Raw genomic sequence first — 19,143 nt, forward strand, 5'->3', positions numbered from 1 at the left:
CCGTCTCGCACACGGCTGTCACAGAGGATGGTACAGCCAAGGCCACATCCTGGAGTCCAGGCCCTTCACTGGCACTGAGAGTCTGATTCCCTGAGGTACTCTGGGGCCTGCAAGTCCATTTGCGCCCTGGTCCCTTTGGGGAACCTCGGGCAGGAAGCAGAATCTCCATGTAAGTCTAGACTGGGGTTGTGTCTCACAGACTGAGCAGACCCAAAATCCATTTCCGAAACACCAGTGGGGGACAGAGAGATGGACTATGGATGGGACCTAGCAGAGTTCGCTTCTTTTTTTTTTTTTCTTTCTTTTTTTCCCCACCTTTTATTAAAAACAGCATCTCCAGGATAAAACTGACATATAATATGCCATATATAGTCAAAGACTAGGGTTCGGTGGGTTTAACACATATTCCCTACATCACCTGTCATCACAGCCAAGAAGAGGGCTCTCTTATAAGGAACACAGAGAGGGTGAGGTCCCGCAGGAAGCCAGCCAGCGTCCCCTGTCCCTGCCACTTGGGGGACAGGACCATGCGGGGAGTTGGGATCAGAGACAACAGGACCCAGACTGGAACACGACATGCAAAGGCGGGGGAGGGTTACAGATCCACAAGCCACGAAGTCCTCGCAGTCGGCCGCCTGTCTTCAGAGGGGCCTCTCCCTGCTGGACAGGGCTTTTCACCAGGAAGGCCTAGTTCCCAGGCCGTGTATGGGACCAGGATCCTCCTTGGCTCATCCCAGCATTCCCTGCAGAGTCACCCGTGTTGTCCTTGATGGTGACTGGGTAACATAGTGCCTCTAACCACCCTCTGGGCCCAGCGGTGGGAAAAGCTCATCATTAGTACTGGCTATCACCCCAGTTCTCAGTGGAGCCCACAAAGTACGAGGCCAAGAGTGGAGAGAAGTGTGCCCCCACATAAAAACGGGGAACTGCTGCTGGCAGGAAGGGAAGTGAATGGTGAGGAGCCAGTGACGAGTGCCCACCTCAGAGCAGTGTTGTTCTTGTCGGTGGGTGCTCGGGGAGGGAGCCGAGGGGAGAACAGGCAGAAGGCGCCAGCTCTGGCCCGCGTGACCCCCTGGGCCAGGGGACAAGGCAAGCTCCCTGCATAGGGCGTCGCCCGCACCGAGCTCCCCTGGAAGTCAGGCCGCAGGGACAGTGGACAAGCAGGGAGCAGATGTCAGGTATCACCCACACTGGGCCTGAAGGGTCATGGCTGCCAGCGCTCCCCTGAGGAGATGTGTTTGCCAGGGGACCGGTTCCAGAAAACCAGGGGAAGAGCCCTAGAAGTTAGGGCTCCCCTATAGACCTTTGTCCCTGAATCCTCCCTTCCCTCTGCCAGTCCCATACTGCCGCCCACCCTGGTATGTTCGCTGGGCCACTCTGGGCTCCCTTTCTCAGCTCCTTGGCTGGCTATGTGGTGTGAAAACAGACCCCTGGACCTCCATCCCGGGCAGGGGCCTATAGCCCTCTGAGGCCCTGTTTATGGCTAGACCCCATGGGGGAAATAGCTAGTGGCACCCAAGGCAGAGAGGGTCCGTACCCTCTCTGTGTACTAGAACACACCCAGTTCTAGTACGCCAGACGCCACAGTACCCAGTGCCCAGCTGACACGAGTGTCCAGGACCAAGGGGTCGTGTGGCCGCTGTGGGGCACACCCCACACCAGGCATGTGGACCAGAGGAAGATAGAAATGCAGGGAGCTATAGGGGCACCAAGCAGCCCTCTTGGGAGCCCCTTCTTCTTGGAAGGGCCCTTGAGGCCCGAGTGGACAGGTCGCCCAAGGGAGAGGAGGCAGAGGAGGGTTCCTGGCCTGGCCCGGCAGTCATCAGGAGCTCCTGCAGCACCGATTGCCTCTATCAACATACAACGGACAGGCCGGGCCCTCAGGTCACCCTGCCTCTGCTCTATTGTGCAGCCCGGCCCTTGGGCTCTGTGGGGTTCGCCACTCTGTCCTTGCATGCCCAACATGAACGGCTCCCCGCGGCCCGGGGCCAAGAGCTCAAACAGCCTATGGGCAAATACATCAGAGACCCCGCGCTGGGCAGCCCACTCACTGGGTCCTTCTTCTCCCTCCCACCCCCACCCCATGTTGTGTTTTTCAGCGCCCCCCAGTTCCAGCAGAGGCGGCAGATCAGCCCAGCCCCACCACCCCCCTGGGGAGCCGCCAGGGCTCCAGTGTGCAGGAGGCACCAACCGCATCCCAGGGGCTGCTTAAACTCTTCCAGGGAAACTCTCCCATGGAGGACCTGGGGGCCAAGGGGGTAAGCCCGGAGCGTGGACCCCATCACCGCACGGGACCCGGGCCTGGGAGGAGGCTTCGTGCCTGCACGCCACCTCAGGTCCTTGGACCCCGAGGGACAGTGTTCGGGGGCACCCTGCCCGACCTGGGCTCGAGGCCTCCACGCGGAGGCTCGTGTCCCTGCTGCCCAGCATGGGCCCTCGTGCCATGTGCAGTAGATGGCGGAGGGCCCTGACCCACACGCCCAGAGCGTTTGCTTCTCCCCCAGGCCAAGGAGAAGATGAAAGAGGAGTCATGGGACATTCACTTCTTCGAGTACGGCCGCGGTGTGTGCATGTACCGCACAGCCAAGACTCGGGAGCTGGTGCTGAAGGGCATCCCCGAGAGCCTCCGTGGGGAGCTGTGGCTCCTCTTCTCTGGTGAGCTGCCCGGCATCAGCCCGGCCCCCAGCACCGCCATGTGAGAACCCCACGGGCCCCGGGCCAGCCTTTTGTGTCCTCCGGGCTGGAGCTGCCAGCCCTTTTCCAAGGCCGAAATGGGGCTCTGAGCTGTGAGGGGCCCGAGCTTGGGGCACTGTCCCAGGGTGCAGACATGGAGGGCGGGGCTCTGTCACCCAGATGGTGTCTTCCCACCCCCGCCAGGCCTCCTCTCCTCGGGTCAGGCTCTGTCAGCACGCACGCCCTTAGCCACCTGGACGGTTTCTTGAGAAGACCACTCAAGCTGTGGTGGGGCGACCCCTCCCAGGAGCTGCCACCAAGGGACGCTTGCCTCACAACTCCTGATGGGCCCCAGAGTTCCTCTTCTCTTTGTGGTGCACTGACACGCCCGGCCTGCCCTGTCACTGTCCCCATGGCCCCAGCAGGAAGGGAGGAGGTGGGAGACAGCTGCCGGCTCTGTCTCCTCAGGGGCCTGGAACGAGATGGTGACTCACCCGGGCTACTACGCAGAGCTGGTGGAGAAGTCCATGGGGAAGTACAGCCTGGCCACAGAGGAGATCGAGCGAGACCTCCACCGCTCCATGCCCGAGCACCCCGCCTTCCAGAACGAGCTGGGCATCGCTGCCCTCCGGCGGGTGCTAACTGCCTATGCTTTCCGAAACCCCACCATCGGCTACTGTCAGGTAGAGGGGGTGAGCCGGGCCCAAGGGCCACACCTCCCGCCAGTGGCTCACTCAGCAGAGGCCAGAGTGTGCCCTGTGTCCCCTGCAAGAGCCCGACTACCGAGAGTGGTGTAATGGGAGCCACTCTTACCTGCTCACTTCGCCCCTTGGCAGGGACGCCTTCTGCGGGCTCAGGTCTGGGTCCCAGAGCATTTGGTTGTCTGGTGTCTGCCAACGACTCCCCTGCAGTCCCCTTACTGCCTTCCATCTCTATGGCTTTGCACGCCTTAAGTACCTCCCCAAAACTGAGTTGTGTGGGATTCGCCTTTTGGGCACCGGCCAACTCCATTAGCGCAGCATCCTCGGGGCTCATCCCTGTTGGGTCCCGTGTCAGAATCTCTCGAACCATACTGCACTTCGTGGATAGGCCACACTCGCTCTCCCTTGCATCTTCAGCTGGGCACGTGGTGGCTTCTTCTTCGGGCTCTTGTGAATACCACCGCCATGAGCGGGCCCTTGCGGTGCCTGTTCCTCTCCCTGCTTTCACTTCTCTTGAGTCCGTTCCCAGAAGTGTAATTGCTGGACCGTATGGCAATTTGACCTTTAATGTTTTTGTTTTGTTTTTGGAATACCCATAGTGCTTTCCACAGCGATGACACCATCTTACACGTGCCGCCCCCCCCCCCCACCGTGATACACAAGGTTCCACTTACCCCACGTGCTCACCACGCTGGCTTTCTGGTCTTTGGACCGTAGCCACCCTAATGGTGTGAGGTGGCCTCTCATCATGGTTTCGAGGTGCACTTCCGGCAGCATCTGATTTTACATCTGGGGAGGCCATTTTCCTGGCCCCGTCCGATGGTGTTCTGTTTCCCTGAGACTGTGTCTGGGTTTCTAAGAAGCATGCTGCCCCCTCAGAATCCCCTTTCCCAATGGCCAGTGTTCTGCAAGACCTGTTACTGGGACAGGGAAAGTCCACGTGCTGGCTTGAGCGAATTTTTAAGATGGAATCTTATTCTGAGTAGCCTTGCTATCGGTGCAGACTGTGTGCAGCCCCGTTCGACCTCAGCCATGTGGCTGTCACGTGGAGCTCACTCACCGATCCTCCTGTCCCTGTGTCACACCTCTTACCCCAGAAACCTCTCTGAAGAAGAGCCACATGCTCATTCCCTCCCTCTTGGCTTTCCAAGCACCCACTGGCCCGATTGGAGGGATCTGGCTGATGGTTCTTGCCAAATTGGTTTCCTGCAAATGGCCTTTTGGCAAATTGCCTGCTGTTGTCATTTGTTGTAGTCGGACTTACGTGGAGAGTGAGCCCATGCAGGTCCTTGGGGGGATGGGACGGTTTTACGTGGTGGCCCAGCTCCATGAGCCTCCCCTTTGCTGTCTCTGTGCCTGCAGGCCATGAACATCGTCACCTCTGTGCTCCTGCTCTACGGCAGCGAGGAGGAGGCCTTCTGGCTGCTGGTGGCCCTCTGTGAGCGCATGCTGCCTGACTATTACAACACCAGGGTCGTGGGTGAGTGCCCAAGGCTCCCCGTGGGGGTGGTGCCCCTAGGCCAGCCCCCGCACCGAGCACTCAGCACAAGTGAGCTCTGGGGGGTCCTCAATGATGTGCAGCAGGCTGCAGACCCTCACGGCTCCATTCCCCAGATGACGCTGAGAAATGACCACATAGCTGGAAGGAAGAGGCCACGCAGACCCCCGTCCACCTTGCACAGACTCCGTGCAGCTCCCCAGGAGCTGCTGGCAGGGAGAGAAGCTATTACACATTCAGTGGTTTTCAGAGGTCAGCCTGGTCCTCCGTTCTCAGCTGTCTAACTCTGTGTAAGGGTTTTCATTGTGCCGGATTTCCAACCTTGCAGTGAGAAGGGGTAGTACCTCCCTGCGTACCTGTCACCCAGCCTGACGACCAGCCCGAAGATTAAGTGGAAATGCACTGGCAAAGTGTTTAATTACAGACCTGACTCAGTCTGCTATTTGAAGATGCCCTTCCCCTACCATTTGGTTTGGGGGACCTCCCCCACTGGGGTTCACAAGTTTCAGGGCATGACAAGCAGTAGCACCCATGGCTCCTGCTTACTCCTGACACTTCTAGAAGGGAGGGATTTGTGTTTCCCCCAAAGCAAATCCAAGCACAGTGGGAGCAAGTGTTCTTCTCCCACAGTAGTTTGGACGCCGAGGAAAGGAAGCCCGCACGCTGTTTCTCTCTTGTTTCCTCCAGCCCATCCCCTCTGGCCCTGCATGTGAGTGGAGCTGGCTGGGGATCCAGTGGGCTCCCCGCATCCCCTGGGGCCTAAGCCAGCGGCATGGGCTTGGCCTTCAGACTCCCTTGTTCTCTCCCTAGGGGCCCTGGTGGACCAAGGCATCTTTGAGGAGCTCACGAAAGACTTCCTGCCCCAGCTCTCGGAGAAGATGCAGGACCTGGGGGTGATCTCCAGCATCTCTCTCTCCTGGTTCCTGACCCTCTTCCTCAGCGTCATGCCCTTCGAGAGCGCTGTGGTCATCGTTGACTGCTTCTTCTACGAGGGCATCAAGGTGATCCTGCAGGTGGCCTTGGCCATCCTGGATGCCAACATGGAGCAGCTGCTGGGCTGCGGCGATGAGGGCGAGGCCATGACCGTCCTGGGCAGGTGACCGAGCCGGCCTCCCTCGTCCTGCCGGGCTGCTGGCCGGCACCCCTGCATATGGTAGAGCCCAGCCCCCCAGCAGCTCTGGGCACTCCTCACTCAGCATGCACCGATGAGCCCACTGAGCACACTGGGCAGTGAGGAGCCTCCTTTCTGGGGGGAACATGGCAACAAACAGCCCTGGGGTGTGATAGCTCTGGGAGCAGATAAAGTGGGCTGGAACAGCATGGCCTCCAGCCACGGGTGGACGCCCTGCATCTGCTTTCCTCCCAAAGCAGTCCTGATGCTGCTTTCCCCGTTCCGCATCACTCCCCATCACTGTCACCCAGATGGAGAGGTCCACGCTAGGCTTGACAGCACAGCTGAATGGATTCATACATACCTGTCTCCTGGCCACCACATGCCCCCTGAGTCCCCACATCCCACCCTTGCACATTCTCTAGGACCCAGCCCCTCCCTTCATCTCCATGCTAGCCCACAGTCCCCCTACCCTGGGCCCTGGGCCTGCTTCATCACAGTTTTGCCTGCGCTGGCCCCAGCCAGCAGCATCCCACAGAGCTCATTCACCTCAGAATCTGGCCTTGGGACTCCCCATGCCCCCTGCATCCAGGACCCCCGCCCCGCCCCAGCCTCACACTGGCCCAGGCCCTGAGTTCTGTAGGGCCCTACTGGCCATGTGTGCATAGTTGCCTGGCCTGGAACACTCCCAGCAACCCTGGCCTGCCAGGGGTGCTGCCGCCTGCCCACCGAGCCAGCCCAGAGCCCTGTCGTCCCTCCCACTGGGACAGACCTTTCTCGTGGTGTGGTTGGGTCTGGGCTTAAACAGTGTCCTGACCCAAGGAACCCCCAGAGGACAGCCTGGCTTCCTAGAGTTAGTGCTCAGGCCTCATGAGGGGTGAGGTCTCTCACTGCCTCCAAGGGGATTCCCAACTTGCCAAGGCACCTCATTTACTGATGGGGAGTCTATGCAGGTTAGGTTCTCCATGTCAGTTAGTAGGTAAGACACCCCCGTTGCCTGTGGGGGTCCAGGCTTCAGTCCTTTAATCCTTGCAGATACCTAGATAACGTGGTCAACAAGCAGAGTGTTTCTCCTCCTATCCCACACCTCCATGCCCTGCTGACTAGTGGAGATGACCCTCCAGCCGAAGTGGACATCTTCGACCTCCTGAAGGTGTCCTATGAGGTCAGCACCCTCTGGGGCTTTCAGGCCAATCTGCGCCATCCGGGCGTGTGGGTGTGGGTGGCCGTGGCCCAGGGCATTTCTCTGCTCTGTGGTTCTGCCTCCTCTCACTGAGTCACCTCTGGCCGGTAGAAATTCAGCAGCCTGAGGGCCGATGACATCGAGCAGATGCGGTTTAAACAGAGGCTGAAAGTGATCCAGTCCTTGGAGGACACGGCCAAGCGCAGCGTGGTATGGACAGGGCTGGGCTCTGATGGCCACAGGTTGCTGGGGGCGGGGGCGGTGGGCATGACCCAGGTGGGCTGCTCCTCCCCAGAGGGTGTGGGGCAGAGTCCCTTAGTGCTGCCTCTTGTGGGACTGGAATCTGGGAGTGAAGGTGCAAATTTGAGGAAGTGGGAGGGGCCTGGTGGCTATTTTCTGCTCCTGGGCTGTCACCTCAAGTTTCTTTGACACCCCAGCACCTAAAGGCCAAGGGTCATCCTCCTGTGGGCTGAGTCCTCCAGCCTGGCTTCTCCCATGCCCCTGGGTAATGACACTTAGCCACCCTCCACCTACCCAACACGCTGTGCCTCTACTACAAGCCTTTGTCCTCCCCAACTCTGTAGAGATCCCTTACTGGGAAGTTCTAGGACACCTTCCAGAGAGCCAATGCCAGAGTCTTTCCAAGGATCCAGACAGCGGTCACTGCATCATTGCCCTCACCCTGTGTCCCTGACTGGGTGTTCGGGACAGAAAGGCCCCTGTGGCACTCACCACGAAGGAACTTGGAGTGTGGACTGAGTGGTGGGATGGGTGACCAGGGAGAAGCGTATGGTCCACACCCCCTTCCCTGAATGGACCGCCGTCCTGGGCTTGGTCGACTAGCAGCACCCTGGCAGGGTGGTTTGTCTTAGCCTTTGTCTGGTGGGGATTCTCTCAGAGACCTGGAACTTGAGAATCCCTCAGTACATCCTGTTGCCCTTTCCTTCTAGGTCCGAGCTATACCTGGGGACATCGGTTTCTCAATTGAAGAGCTGGAGGACCTCTACATGGTGTTTAAGGTGACAGCCAAGACCAAGGGCAGGCCCGATACCCCAGCCTAAGTGTGTCCCCTAAGTCTCCTAAGTGCGTCCTCAGTGCGACAACCTCCTGCCAAAGGACAAATCGATTTTTTTTAAAGATTTTATTTGAGAGAGCATGAGCGGGGAAGAGAAGGAGAAGCAGGCTTCCCACAAGCAGGGAGCTCGACATGGGGCTCCATTCCTGGACCCTGGGATCATGACCTGAGTTGAAGGCAAACACTTAACCGACTGAGCCACCCAGGTGCCCCGAGAAATCAATTTATAAGCATCCTCAGATGTAGTTACCACAGACTTCCTAGGGCAGAATTTATTCCTTCAGGGAGTTTAGGCAGGATACTTTCTTAAGAGGCAGAAAATCCACTCAAGTCAGCTTACAGTTACGTGAGAGGAGATATATTGGTTCATGTTACTGGAAAGTCTAGGAATGCATAGCTTCATGCATGGCTAGATCCAGGTGCTTAAACATGCAGCCCAGCTCCCCTACTTCGGATGTCCTCTAGACTGCTCTTCCTACAGAATGGCAGGACTGTCATCTGCAGCTCCAGGCTCATCCCGTTCTCTCAGGGGAAAGAGCCTTTTCTTTCCAAGTGGTTTTAACAAGAAGTCCAGAGTTAATTGTTGGACTAACTCAGGTTAGGTGCTGTGGCTACAGGAGGGTGTTTGTTGAGCCAAATCTAGGCCATGTGCCCAGCTCACAGCCTGAGGATGGGACAGGAGGGGCTCTCCCCAAAAATTTCACATGCTGTTAACAGAAGGGGAGCAGTTGTGAAGGGCAGGCAGAAACAGCTAAGTCCAGACCACCTATTGTTGGTTCCCGGCGGCCTCTGGTTTGGCACTCAGACCTGAGCCTTATGGTCACAACGGTCCAGTCGGTGCCGCCTCCCACCCGCTGTGGCCTGTTGTAGCCAGCCAGCAGCCCTAGGGCTGTGTTTCCGCTCCTGCATCTGTCCATGAGAGGCCGATGGGGCCTGTGTGGCAGTTCTGTGAGATGCTGTGTCGGGCTGGTCCCGGGACTCTGCAGGCTCCGACGGAGCGGGTAGGACACATGGACCAGTCGGGCAGTCCTGAGCACCGGGGCGCTGGGGGACCCGGCCATCTCACCAGGCTGTGTCCCCTGCAGGCCAAGCACCTGGCAAGTCAGTACTGGGGGGGCAGCCGGCCCACCGCTGTGCGTCGGGACCCCAGCCTGCCCTACCTGGAGCAGTACCGCATTGACGCCAGCCAGTTCCGGGAGCTCTTCACCAGCCTGACACCCTGGGCCTGTGGCGCCCACACGCCAGTCTTGGCAGGGCGCATGTTCCGGCTCCTAGATGAAAACAGGGACTCTCTGATCAACTTCAAGGAGTTTGTGATGGGGATGAGTGAGTAGCTCCAGGGCCCTGCCCCCAGAAGCCTCCAGATGCCAGCCCCACCAGTTCTCCCACTGCAGCAGCAACCTTGATATGGAAAGGGCAGTTTTCCCACTGGGGACATGTGGGCGTCCAGTGGGGTCCTCCCCACCACTTCCCCTCCCTCGGGCCATGGCTGCTTGGGGTGGGTTTGCCAACTCTGAGAAGGGCAAAGCTCAGGGCAAGTGGGGGGCCTGGGGCTCCCTCCAGAGAGCTCTCCAGGAGAGAGGCTGGAAGGAGGGATGCACCAGAACCCACTCCAAGGGCAGGGTCTCCATTGGGGACTGGTTGGGGGGCTTTGGTGCCCTCTTGCTGGCAGGCCTCCTCACTGGCTTCCCTTTGCAGGTGGGATGTACCATGGGGACCTGACCGACAAGCTCAAGGCCCTCTACAAGCTGCACCTGCCCCCAGGTGAGGGCCCCCTCACCAGTCAGGGCCTCTCATGCACGGGATGGGGACCGTGTTGTGCAGCCCATAGCAGGAGCTGCTCTCCCTGGGCTCTCTGCGCTGTGCTTGAGCTTCCCAGGGTCACCAGCAGGCCACAGGGGGAGAAGGATGACAGGCAGCAAGTCCTCGGGCCGAATCCCATAGTCTTTCGGTTCCCACTGCATGGCCCAGCTCTCCCTGCCCAGCACGGAGAGTTCTCCAAGATGAGGCTCCTTGTTTCCACTGGGAAACGAAGACTCAGGCCGAGGTGAATTCCAGCCCAGGGGTGGAGCCGCCAGGTCCCTGCTGCTGCTCACCAGCTGCCCCAGGGCTACGTGGAGCGGCTGGCACAGTGGTTTAGAACACAGTGCTGCGTGCGCCCCTGAGGCTGTCACTTCATCGGCCAGGAATGCGGTTCTAGAGCTGCCTGGGGGTTGGTTCTGGATGGCTGGAGCTGGAAGCCGCAGGCCTGGACCTAGGTGTTCTCACCTGTGGCTGGTTTTTGCCTGTAATTCAACACGAACAGTGGCCTCAGGCATGCCTCCAGGGAAGGTTGGTGCCAGCCACCTCTCACCCTGTGGAGGGAAAGGCCTGGGCTGGGCAGACCCCACTGGGCCATGCTCCTCCGGGTGAGGGCACGTGGGACCATCTTCGCCCACTCCCAAGCCACCTGTGTCTGCCCTGCTCCATCCGGGGCTCCCAGAGCCCACAGACCACACTCTGCCACCTCCCCCAAGTGCCACCTGTTTAACCCCTGTCATTGCATTCCCATCTGCACTGGGGGTGGGGAGAACGAGTCCCCCCCGCCACCACAGAACCACGTGGCTCCCAAACCCTGGGGACCACATCATCACGAAGAACGTACCAGTGGGAAACGATGCCCAAGATGCGTAGAGCAAGAAGAGCAAGTCCCTTGTATGTGGCTGGTCCCCATGCAGCTGCCCACAGGGGCCTGGTCCCCTCAGGACGCTTTGTACCACACCAGCAGGGTGGGAGGGAGGCTGGCTGTTGGCAGGACTCCCAGCTACGAATGACAGGGTATTCGAATGAGCTACTTGTGACGTTCTCAGACACAACGTGGAAGTCAAGAAAGGAGCAATACCCAAGATCCGTGGTCATTGTTACCGCTCTGCCCACACCGTATCTCCGGGCCCTGTGGTAGCGCGCCTCACTATGCTCTCACTCCCCTTTCTCTCTGAGCACAGCCCTGAGCCCGGAGGAGGCCGAGTCAGCCCTGGAAGCGACGCACTACTTCACGGAAGACAGCTCCTCAGAAGGTGAGTGCCACTGGCCCCAGCATTGAGCGGGGAGCTAGCTTCCAGCCTTGCTGTGGGGCAGTCGTGCAGTGGGACCTGCACAGATGGTCCGCGGCCCTCGGTGGGATTGGGGAGCCACGGGTGACGGCAACAGCCTCTCTCTGGGAGGGCCCCCGGGATGTTCTCACTCCTGTTTCTCTTGTCTCTGCCTTCCTGGACCTTGGTCTCTCCCTCCCTCTCTCCTCTACTCCTCCGCTCTCCCTTCCAGCATCTCCTCTGGCCTCAGATCTGGACCTTTTCCTGCCCTGGGAGGCTCAAGGTCAGTCCCTGGGGACCAGGGGCACCTGCTTTGTGCTGGGCTGTGTCTGCCTAACACCCCCACCTCCCACCACACATGGTCGGGAGGCCTGGACACGCTTGGTCCCTCCTTAGTCCAGGGAAGCCTCCTGTGAGAATGAGGTCTGAGGAGGACCCAGGACCAAGCCGCAGTATACTGGGGAGGAGGGAGGTGGCCTCTGTGCTGGTCGAGGGGCATAGCAAATGAGGACATACGGCACAGTACTAAGCATCAGCTCCCCAGCCGCACGCAAACAGCATTCCATCGTCAGGCTCGAGGGAGAAAGTCCAAACGCCATCATTGCAACAGTGGGAAACGGACAGGCAGCAGGGGAGGAGGGCGGTGGAAAACGTTCTCATGGTCTACACAGCTCTTCTGTTAAGGAGAGAGAGATTTGTGGGGTGCCTTTTTAAAGGTGTACCTGCTACACGTAAAGCCTGTTGAGAGCGTCACATCCAGGGTGATGGTGCATTCTGGGCCTGGGGTTCACCGGCCAAAACCCCAGACTGTCAGTTCTCATGGTAGTTACTGCCCAGCAAGGATGACACAGAGCCAAGAGAGAGATGAAACACAGTGCATATTAGGATACCCAAGGCAGGCCTGCCGGTGGAGTCAAAGGCTTAATTTGAACTTGATAGGAAGCCTGAGGACCTTGATTTCAGGTACACAAAGCAAAGAAGCAGATGGGTCTTCTGTTACCATGAGAATCTGGGAAAATACAGGCACTTCTGGCCTTTCCCAGGGGCTTCTAGTTAAGGCCAGGGCCTAGGGATACAGAGCCCTGTCCTTAGACCCCACGCAGCCCCAGGCAGTGGGTCTCTACTCCACAGTGAGAAGCCTGAGCCCAGAGGCTCCCTGCTGCTAACTGCGCTGGGAGGCTGCCACCCACTGGGGGACCCCCGGTGGCCTTGCCACCCCCAGGTCTGGGAGAGCTGGGCTGCCAGCTCCTCCCCACGTTCATGGGCCCCATAGCAGACAGTGTGGGCCAACTCCAGCAAATGTGTCACTTTGAGAAACGGTGCCCAGGACAGAATTCCTGTATGTAAAACTCCTCATCAGTCAGTGTGCTGGTTGGTGGAGGGTTGAACTGATGATCAGGACCGCCCTCAGTTTGACCCTTTTCAGCAGACACTACAGAAATCAGTTCTTGGGCTTTTCTCCCCACGGGCTGAGACTCGTGTTCCCTTGGCAGAGAGGAAGGTGGGTCTAGTGGCGCATCAGTCCCTGTGAGCAGGTGAAGAACGTGAGTGGGCGCTGGGCCCACTGCTCCTGCGGGAAGCCAGAGCGGGCTGCTCGCAGACCTCCGTGGTTTGCGATTGCAAACAGGAGTGTTCCCTGTGTGCTTTCTCTTTTCTGGTCGTCCAGAGACCCTACGGCAGGAAGAGCAAGAAAGAGGCGGAAATGAAGACAGCCAAGAAAAAAGAGGAGGTACAGGCAGGCTGTTGTTTGCGGTGCTGATCCAGATCCCAGGGCCCTGGGGCTGGGCCGTCCTCCCTGTGGGTGGGACCCCCACCCAGGGAAGCATGCTGCGGGTTGAAGCCACTCTCATCAGCCCCAGACCTGAATCTCTCGTAGCTGCCACCCCCCACGCCCATCACCACCTCCTTTCAGGGCACCTGCTTTCTGCCAGGACCTCTCTGGGTGTCCAGTCTCCCTCCCTCTCCTGCCAGCCTCTCCCCACCCTCCACGTCATCCCTCCTTCACCATCTTGGAGGAGACAGGGTGGGGCCATCTTCATCAGCTCAGGCCTTACTTTAGCATAAGAACTCGGGGAAGACATCGGGTGTTCTGGAGTGTTCTTTCCAACACCACCTCCCCCAAAACCAGGGTGTTTTGTAAAAGGGCGCAGGTAACCCCGTGCCAGACAACACCGAAACCCACTCACTACCTGCTACTGGCTCCCAGCTCTTTCTCTAATTTGACAGATTTTTTTCTCCCAACTCAACAGAGGAGAAGGGGACTAGCCCTCCCGACTATCGGCACTACCTTCGCATGTGGGCCAAAGAGAAAGAGGTTCAGAAGGAGACAATTAAGGATCTCCCCAAAATGAACCAGGTAGGCCCACTCAGAGCCCACAACAGACACTTTTGAGGCTGGGTTCCCCCCAACCCAGCAGCTCCCAGCTCCCCTCCCTCCCTCCCTCCCAGCGCTCCCTGGAGGGCGGAAGTTCTCCTGCCTACCTGCTGCATCTGCCAGTCAGACAGCCATCAGGGAGGATTCCAGAAGGACGGGGGCCAGTTCTTTGGGGCTTTATCCTGGATGGTGTATCGTGGCGATGATCCATTCACATTTCACCAGTATCTACACACCAGAGAAGCGGTAGGGAAGGTTAGCCTCTGACACACAGAGACCCACACTACCCCTTTTATAGGACAGCCTCACAGTGCCCCTGTTCCTCCCAGGCCCCTCCTCGGTGCCGTGCCCACCCAGGCCATCTCTGCCCATGGCCCCTTTTTCAGTTGCTGGCCTCTGGGTCGGGAGCCCAGCATCTGGCCAAGGGTCTCAGAGCTGGGGCCACAGCCCGACCACAGCCCTGCCCTGCCCAGAGGGGCCCCCTGCAGTCTGGGCACTCTCTCACCTGTGTCCCGAAGAGTGGTGGGGTCCCCCATGGAGCAAGGCAGGAGGCCTGAGTGTGTAGTGTCAGACTTCTGTACCCCCTCCCCCGACCCAGGCTCTGCTTGCTTTGTCCTCACCCTCCATCCTGGTCAAAGATAACAAAAAACTCAAAGTGATTGCAAAACACACTGAAGAAGTCCTTGTAGCCACTGGATCTGGAAGGTCCTGATAGAAATCGGCCTGGCTCTGCCCACAGCGCCGCTGTAGGGACAGGGAGAGGCTCTCAGTTACTCTCCGTGCTGAAAGAAAGGCAGCTGGGAGAGAACGCTCTTCTAAGGCTGTGATACTAGTCAAGGCACTTTCCCTCTTCTGCACTTCCATGTCCCAGTCTGTGAAATGGGCACAAGGCACAGGTCTTGGAGACCATGAACAGGACAGCGCAGTGCTGGCAGTCTGGCTGATTCCAGGCCAGACTAACCCGTCTTTCACCATCTCCCTGTCCTTCCTCTGTGTCTCCCCGGCAAAGGAACAGTTCATTGAGCTGTGCAAGACGCTGTACAATATGTTCAGTGAGGACCCCATGGAGCAGGCCTTGTACCACGCCATTGCCACCGTGGCCAGCCTGCTGCTTCGCATCGGCGAGGTGGGGAAGAAGTTTTCCGCCCCACCAGGCAGGAAGCCCAGGGCCGGTGTCGCTGAGGAGGACGAGCCGCCAGCCCCCGACCCCACACAGGACCCAGCCCTGGAGCTTCAGCCTCCAGCTGCAGGGGACCCCCAGGCCAAAGCCGGCGGGGACACCCACCTCGGGAAGGCTCCCCAGGAGACCCAGGTGGTGGGTGACGGGGGTGGTGGTGAGGGCCGGGGCTCCCCGTCCCAGCTGCTGTCCGACGACGAAACCAAAGACGACATGTCCATGTCCTCGTACTCGGTGGTCAGCACAGGCTCCCTGCAGTGTGAGGACCTGGCCGACGACACGGTGCTGGTGGGCGCGGAGGCCCGCGGCCCCCCGGCCCCCACCCGCGGCGGGGGCACTGTGGACACGGACTGGTGCATCTCCTTCGAGCAGATCTTGGCCTCCATCCTGACAGAGTCCGTCCTGGTGAACTTCTTTGAAAAGAGGGTGGACATTGGACTCAAGATCAAGGACCAAAAGAAGGTGGAGAGACAGTTCAGCACGTCCAGTGACCTCGAACAGTCTGGAGTTTCAGGCTGACAGGGACCCGGCCTGTCTCTCCTCCCTGCCCCCTCCTCCCTCCTGTTCTGTTTGCTCTCTCAGGACACACCTCTCCTGTTCTCCCTGGACCGGTGAGCTGCAAATGGAAAAAAGGCAGAATAGCCACAATAGGGCCCAGACAGAGGCTCCCAGTCCCTTCTTCCTGCCTGCCTGGCGGGACCTGCCTTGGTCCCTGTGTTGTCGTGTCAGAGGCCGCCCATCCTGGCCTGCTTGCCCAGTGCCTCTGTGGCCCGTTCTGTGGCCAGGCCACACCGCACCTTCCGCACTTGGGGTGAGGGGGTGGGGGTCCTGGTGCTCTCTAGGAGCCTGGAGCCTGAGCCCCTGGCTCAGCCCCTGGGGTGCACCAGAGCGGACCATGAGGGCATTACTCTATATCCTCTCTCAGCTCGTCAGCCTCACCGTTAACCTTACAAGCACACCCCTCAGGTCCTGGTAGATTTCCTTGTCTTCATTTCGGTTGGCAGCAAATCACACTGTGCGCAATGCCTTAATAAACCCCCGAAAGAACTCAATACCACACTGTGTACAGAGCCTTCATGTGGCCTCAGCTACTGCTTGGCTTCTGGCTTCCTCCCAGGTCGGGGGCCCAGGACATGTTCCAGGGGTTCTGGCCACTCAGACCCCCACGGGGTGGGGCTTCAGGGTCCCCAGGGAGAAGGACGACACAGAAGGTGCTACTGCAGGCCCAGAAGAGCTCGAGCTGACGTCTGCCAACAGGGGAGGTCCCCAGCTCCACAGGTACAAACAGCCTGGGTCCAGTGTGCAGGCGTGGGCTTGGGCCTGGACCTGGGCTGTAGCAAGCACTTGGGTTCAGGTGTTGTGGGGCCACAGGTGACAGACTGAGCCAGGAGCACCCCCTAGCTTTGCAGCAAAAGCTGATCTTCAGTGTCTAACATTCGCCCCCCATCCCCACCACATGGGGCAGCTCTTCTACCGAAAGATACATCTGAGGGACACCTTGGTGGCTTAGTTGGTTAAGCGTCTGCCTTCAGCTCAGGTCATGGTCCCAGGGTCCTGGAGTAGAGCCCGGCATCGGGCTCCCTGCTCAGCCTGGAGCCTGCTTCTCCCTTTACCTGCAGCTTCCTCTGCTGGCTCACTCTCTCTCTCTGACAAATAAATAAATAAAACCTTAAAAAAATATATGCGGATCTGAGGCTGGGAGGCTTTTTCCTCTTTTTTTGTTTTTGTTTTTTTTTTTGTTTGTTTGTTTGTTTTTGTAGGTGGGCTCCATGCCCAGCCTGGAGCCCAGTGTAGGGTTTGAACTCACAACCCTGAAATCAAGACCCTAGCTGAGCTCGAGTCGGTTACTTAACCAAGTGAGCCACCCAGGCGCCTCTGTTTTTGTTTTTTAATTTAATAGCTTTATTGAGGCATAATTTATGTGTCATAAAATTCACTTATTTTGAGTTATAATTCAATGATTTTGAGTAAATTTATAGTGTGACTATCACCACCATGCAATTTTAGAATACTTCCATCACCTGAGACATACCCTCCTACCCATGTGCAGCCAATCCCTGTTTCCACCCCCAGCCCCAAGCAACCGCTAATCTACTTTCTATCTTTAGATTTTATGGCTGGTTGTTTAAATAACAAGTCTCCATGATTTTACCTTGTTCACAGCTGCTGGGTCCCATCTCAGTAAACGCAGCAAAACAACAGCAGGGAAACTGAATACCTTGGCTTTCTTAACAACAACAAAAGATGTCAATCAATGTAACTTCCTTTCTAGTATTTACACAAACTGACTACATGCTTTGCCATAAAGTAATGTCAAAGGGCTCAAACCAGAAAGACCATATTCTTGGCCATAATGAAATTAAGTAAAGATAAACATGAAAATTCCACAAAGTTGGCAGTTTTAAGTCTTAAATTATAATCAATTAGATTTAAATAATGTGAAATTTGGATATGTATTTTATATATCATGTGGAAGTCTAAATGTGAGAATATACCAAAGAAACAGAAGAATATAAAACAGGAATCTAGCCTTTCATATGATAAAAGAATATACAAAAATGTACAATAGTACTTTCATCTATTAATCATTCAACCTGCAACGACATTCAAAATGACAACTAGGACAGTAACACTAAAAAATAGATGGATAATACAAGTAAAGCTTTAAAAATATTTTTCTTCTGTAAGTGGATGTAATTATATTTTAAAACTGCTTACCAGGTGATGTACCAAACCACGTCAATTTTATAATTCCTAAGAAAACTATATGAAGTTTTAAAACTTACATATTTGTTGGGGCGCCTGGGTGGCTCAGTGGTTTAAAGCCTCTGCCTTTGGCTCAGGTCATGATCCCAGAGTCCTGGTATCAAGCCCCAAGTCGGGCTCTCTGCTCTGCAGGGAGCCTGCTTCCTCCCCTCTCTCTCTCTGCCTGCCTCTCTGCCTACTTGTGATTTCTCTGTCAAATAAATAAAATCTTTTTTAAAAAAATTTACCTATTTGTTGTGAAAGGAAAAGTAGAAAAGTGATTTTTCCTAGTATTTAAAATTACTTAGGTTTTTTTTTAAAGATTTTGTTATTTATTTGACAGAGAGGGATCACAAGGAGGCAGAGAGAGAGGGAGAAGCAGGCTCCCCACTGAGCAGAGAGCCTGATGCGCGGCTCGGTCCCAGGACCCTGAGCTCATGACCTGAGCCAAAGGCAGAGGCATAATCCACTGAGCCACCCAGGCACCCCTACTCAGTATTTTTTTTAAGATTTTATTTATCAATGAGAGAGAAATGCAGAGGGAGAAGCAGGCTCCCCACATTGCTGGGAGCCCAACTGGGGGACTCATTCCCAGGATCCTGGGATCATGACCCCGACACTTAGCTGACTGAGCCACCCAGGCGCCCAAAGATTACTCCGTATTTTTGTGTTTATTTTTTTATCTTTTTCAAACCTGAACCCATACCGCATATAAAAATAACTTAAGGTTTTAGAGAGAGTGCGCGTGCCTGTGGGGGGGGGGGCAGGGAGGCAGAGGAGCAGAGGGAACAGGAGAGGAAGAATCTCAAGCAGACGCTGTGCTCACTGGATCTCACAGTCCCGGAGATTGTGACCAGAGCCAAAATCAAGTCATACGCTTCACTGCTTTGCCAGCTGAGCCATCGAGGTGTCCCATGAAATTGTTCTGCTCTTTTCATTAAGCATAAAACACTCTTTTCAACTGCCTTCTGCTTTTAGCCACAGTAACTCAAACAGGTGGGAATAAACAAAGACCACCCAAATGAGAACAGGGACTGTGCATCTGGAGCTTGCTAGAAAAGGAGCCACCCATCATCCCTTGCATTTGGCAGAGACTCAAGGTAGAGGAGTGGGAAAGCCTTAAGCGTGAAAACGAGGGAAGGTTTCAGGGGGTGTGCTGATTAGGGGCTGTTGGCCTGGAAGGGGAAGCTGGCTAACTGGAAGGGGAAGCTGGCTAACTGGAAGGATTTCTTCTATGTTGGTGTGAGGAGCATAATTGGCTTTCTCTGGCTGGTCCTGAGATGAAGACGAAGTGCAAAATATAAGGAAATTGGCCTTTTTGACTGAGCCCTGTCTGTCCTAGAGGTTGAAGGTTGGCTTGGAGGGTTGGGGGTTGGTTTTCATGTGTGATCTGGTCACAGTCCGTTTGTAAATCCAGCATCTTAAACATTTTTTTTAAAAGATTTTATTTATTTGAGAGAGCTCACAAGAAAGGGAGTATGGGGGGGGGCGTGGGAAAAGGAGGGGGACGCTGGATCACAGGACCTCAGGATCAT

General features: G+C 56.8%; 1 protein-coding gene across 2 annotated transcripts in view; it reads left to right on the forward strand.

The window, feature by feature from the left end:
• TBC1D9B (TBC1 domain family member 9B) overlaps positions 1 to 15,917 on the forward strand; it is a 38,727-nt gene extending 22,810 nt beyond the window's left edge. Inside the window, exons 8-22 of one of the 2 annotated variants that reach the window (XM_032846870.1) lie at positions 2,100 to 2,258; positions 2,505 to 2,655; positions 3,142 to 3,356; positions 4,737 to 4,854; positions 5,683 to 5,968; positions 7,019 to 7,148; positions 7,278 to 7,376; positions 8,117 to 8,185; positions 9,327 to 9,567; positions 9,940 to 10,005; positions 11,226 to 11,297; positions 11,545 to 11,595; positions 12,979 to 13,041; positions 13,562 to 13,668; positions 14,696 to 15,917. In XM_032846870.1, coding sequence (XP_032702761.1) covers positions 2,100 to 2,258; positions 2,505 to 2,655; positions 3,142 to 3,356; positions 4,737 to 4,854; positions 5,683 to 5,968; positions 7,019 to 7,148; positions 7,278 to 7,376; positions 8,117 to 8,185; positions 9,327 to 9,567; positions 9,940 to 10,005; positions 11,226 to 11,297; positions 11,545 to 11,595; positions 12,979 to 13,041; positions 13,562 to 13,668; positions 14,696 to 15,382 — 2,514 coding nt within the window. In that variant the 3' untranslated portion in view covers positions 15,383 to 15,917. The remainder of the gene's footprint in view (positions 1 to 2,099; positions 2,259 to 2,504; positions 2,656 to 3,141; positions 3,357 to 4,736; positions 4,855 to 5,682; positions 5,969 to 7,018; positions 7,149 to 7,277; positions 7,377 to 8,116; positions 8,186 to 9,326; positions 9,568 to 9,939; positions 10,006 to 11,225; positions 11,298 to 11,544; positions 11,596 to 12,978; positions 13,042 to 13,561; positions 13,669 to 14,695) is intronic. The other variant, XM_032846871.1, reaches the window with a different exon arrangement.
• The last annotated feature ends 3,226 nt before the right edge of the window (positions 15,918 to 19,143 follow it).

This window comes from Lontra canadensis, unplaced genomic scaffold (genome assembly GCF_010015895.1).
Source record: "Lontra canadensis isolate GAN:19392208 unplaced genomic scaffold, GSC_riverotter_1.0 scaffold181, whole genome shotgun sequence".
NCBI classification, from domain to species: Eukaryota; Metazoa; Chordata; class Mammalia; order Carnivora; family Mustelidae; genus Lontra; species Lontra canadensis.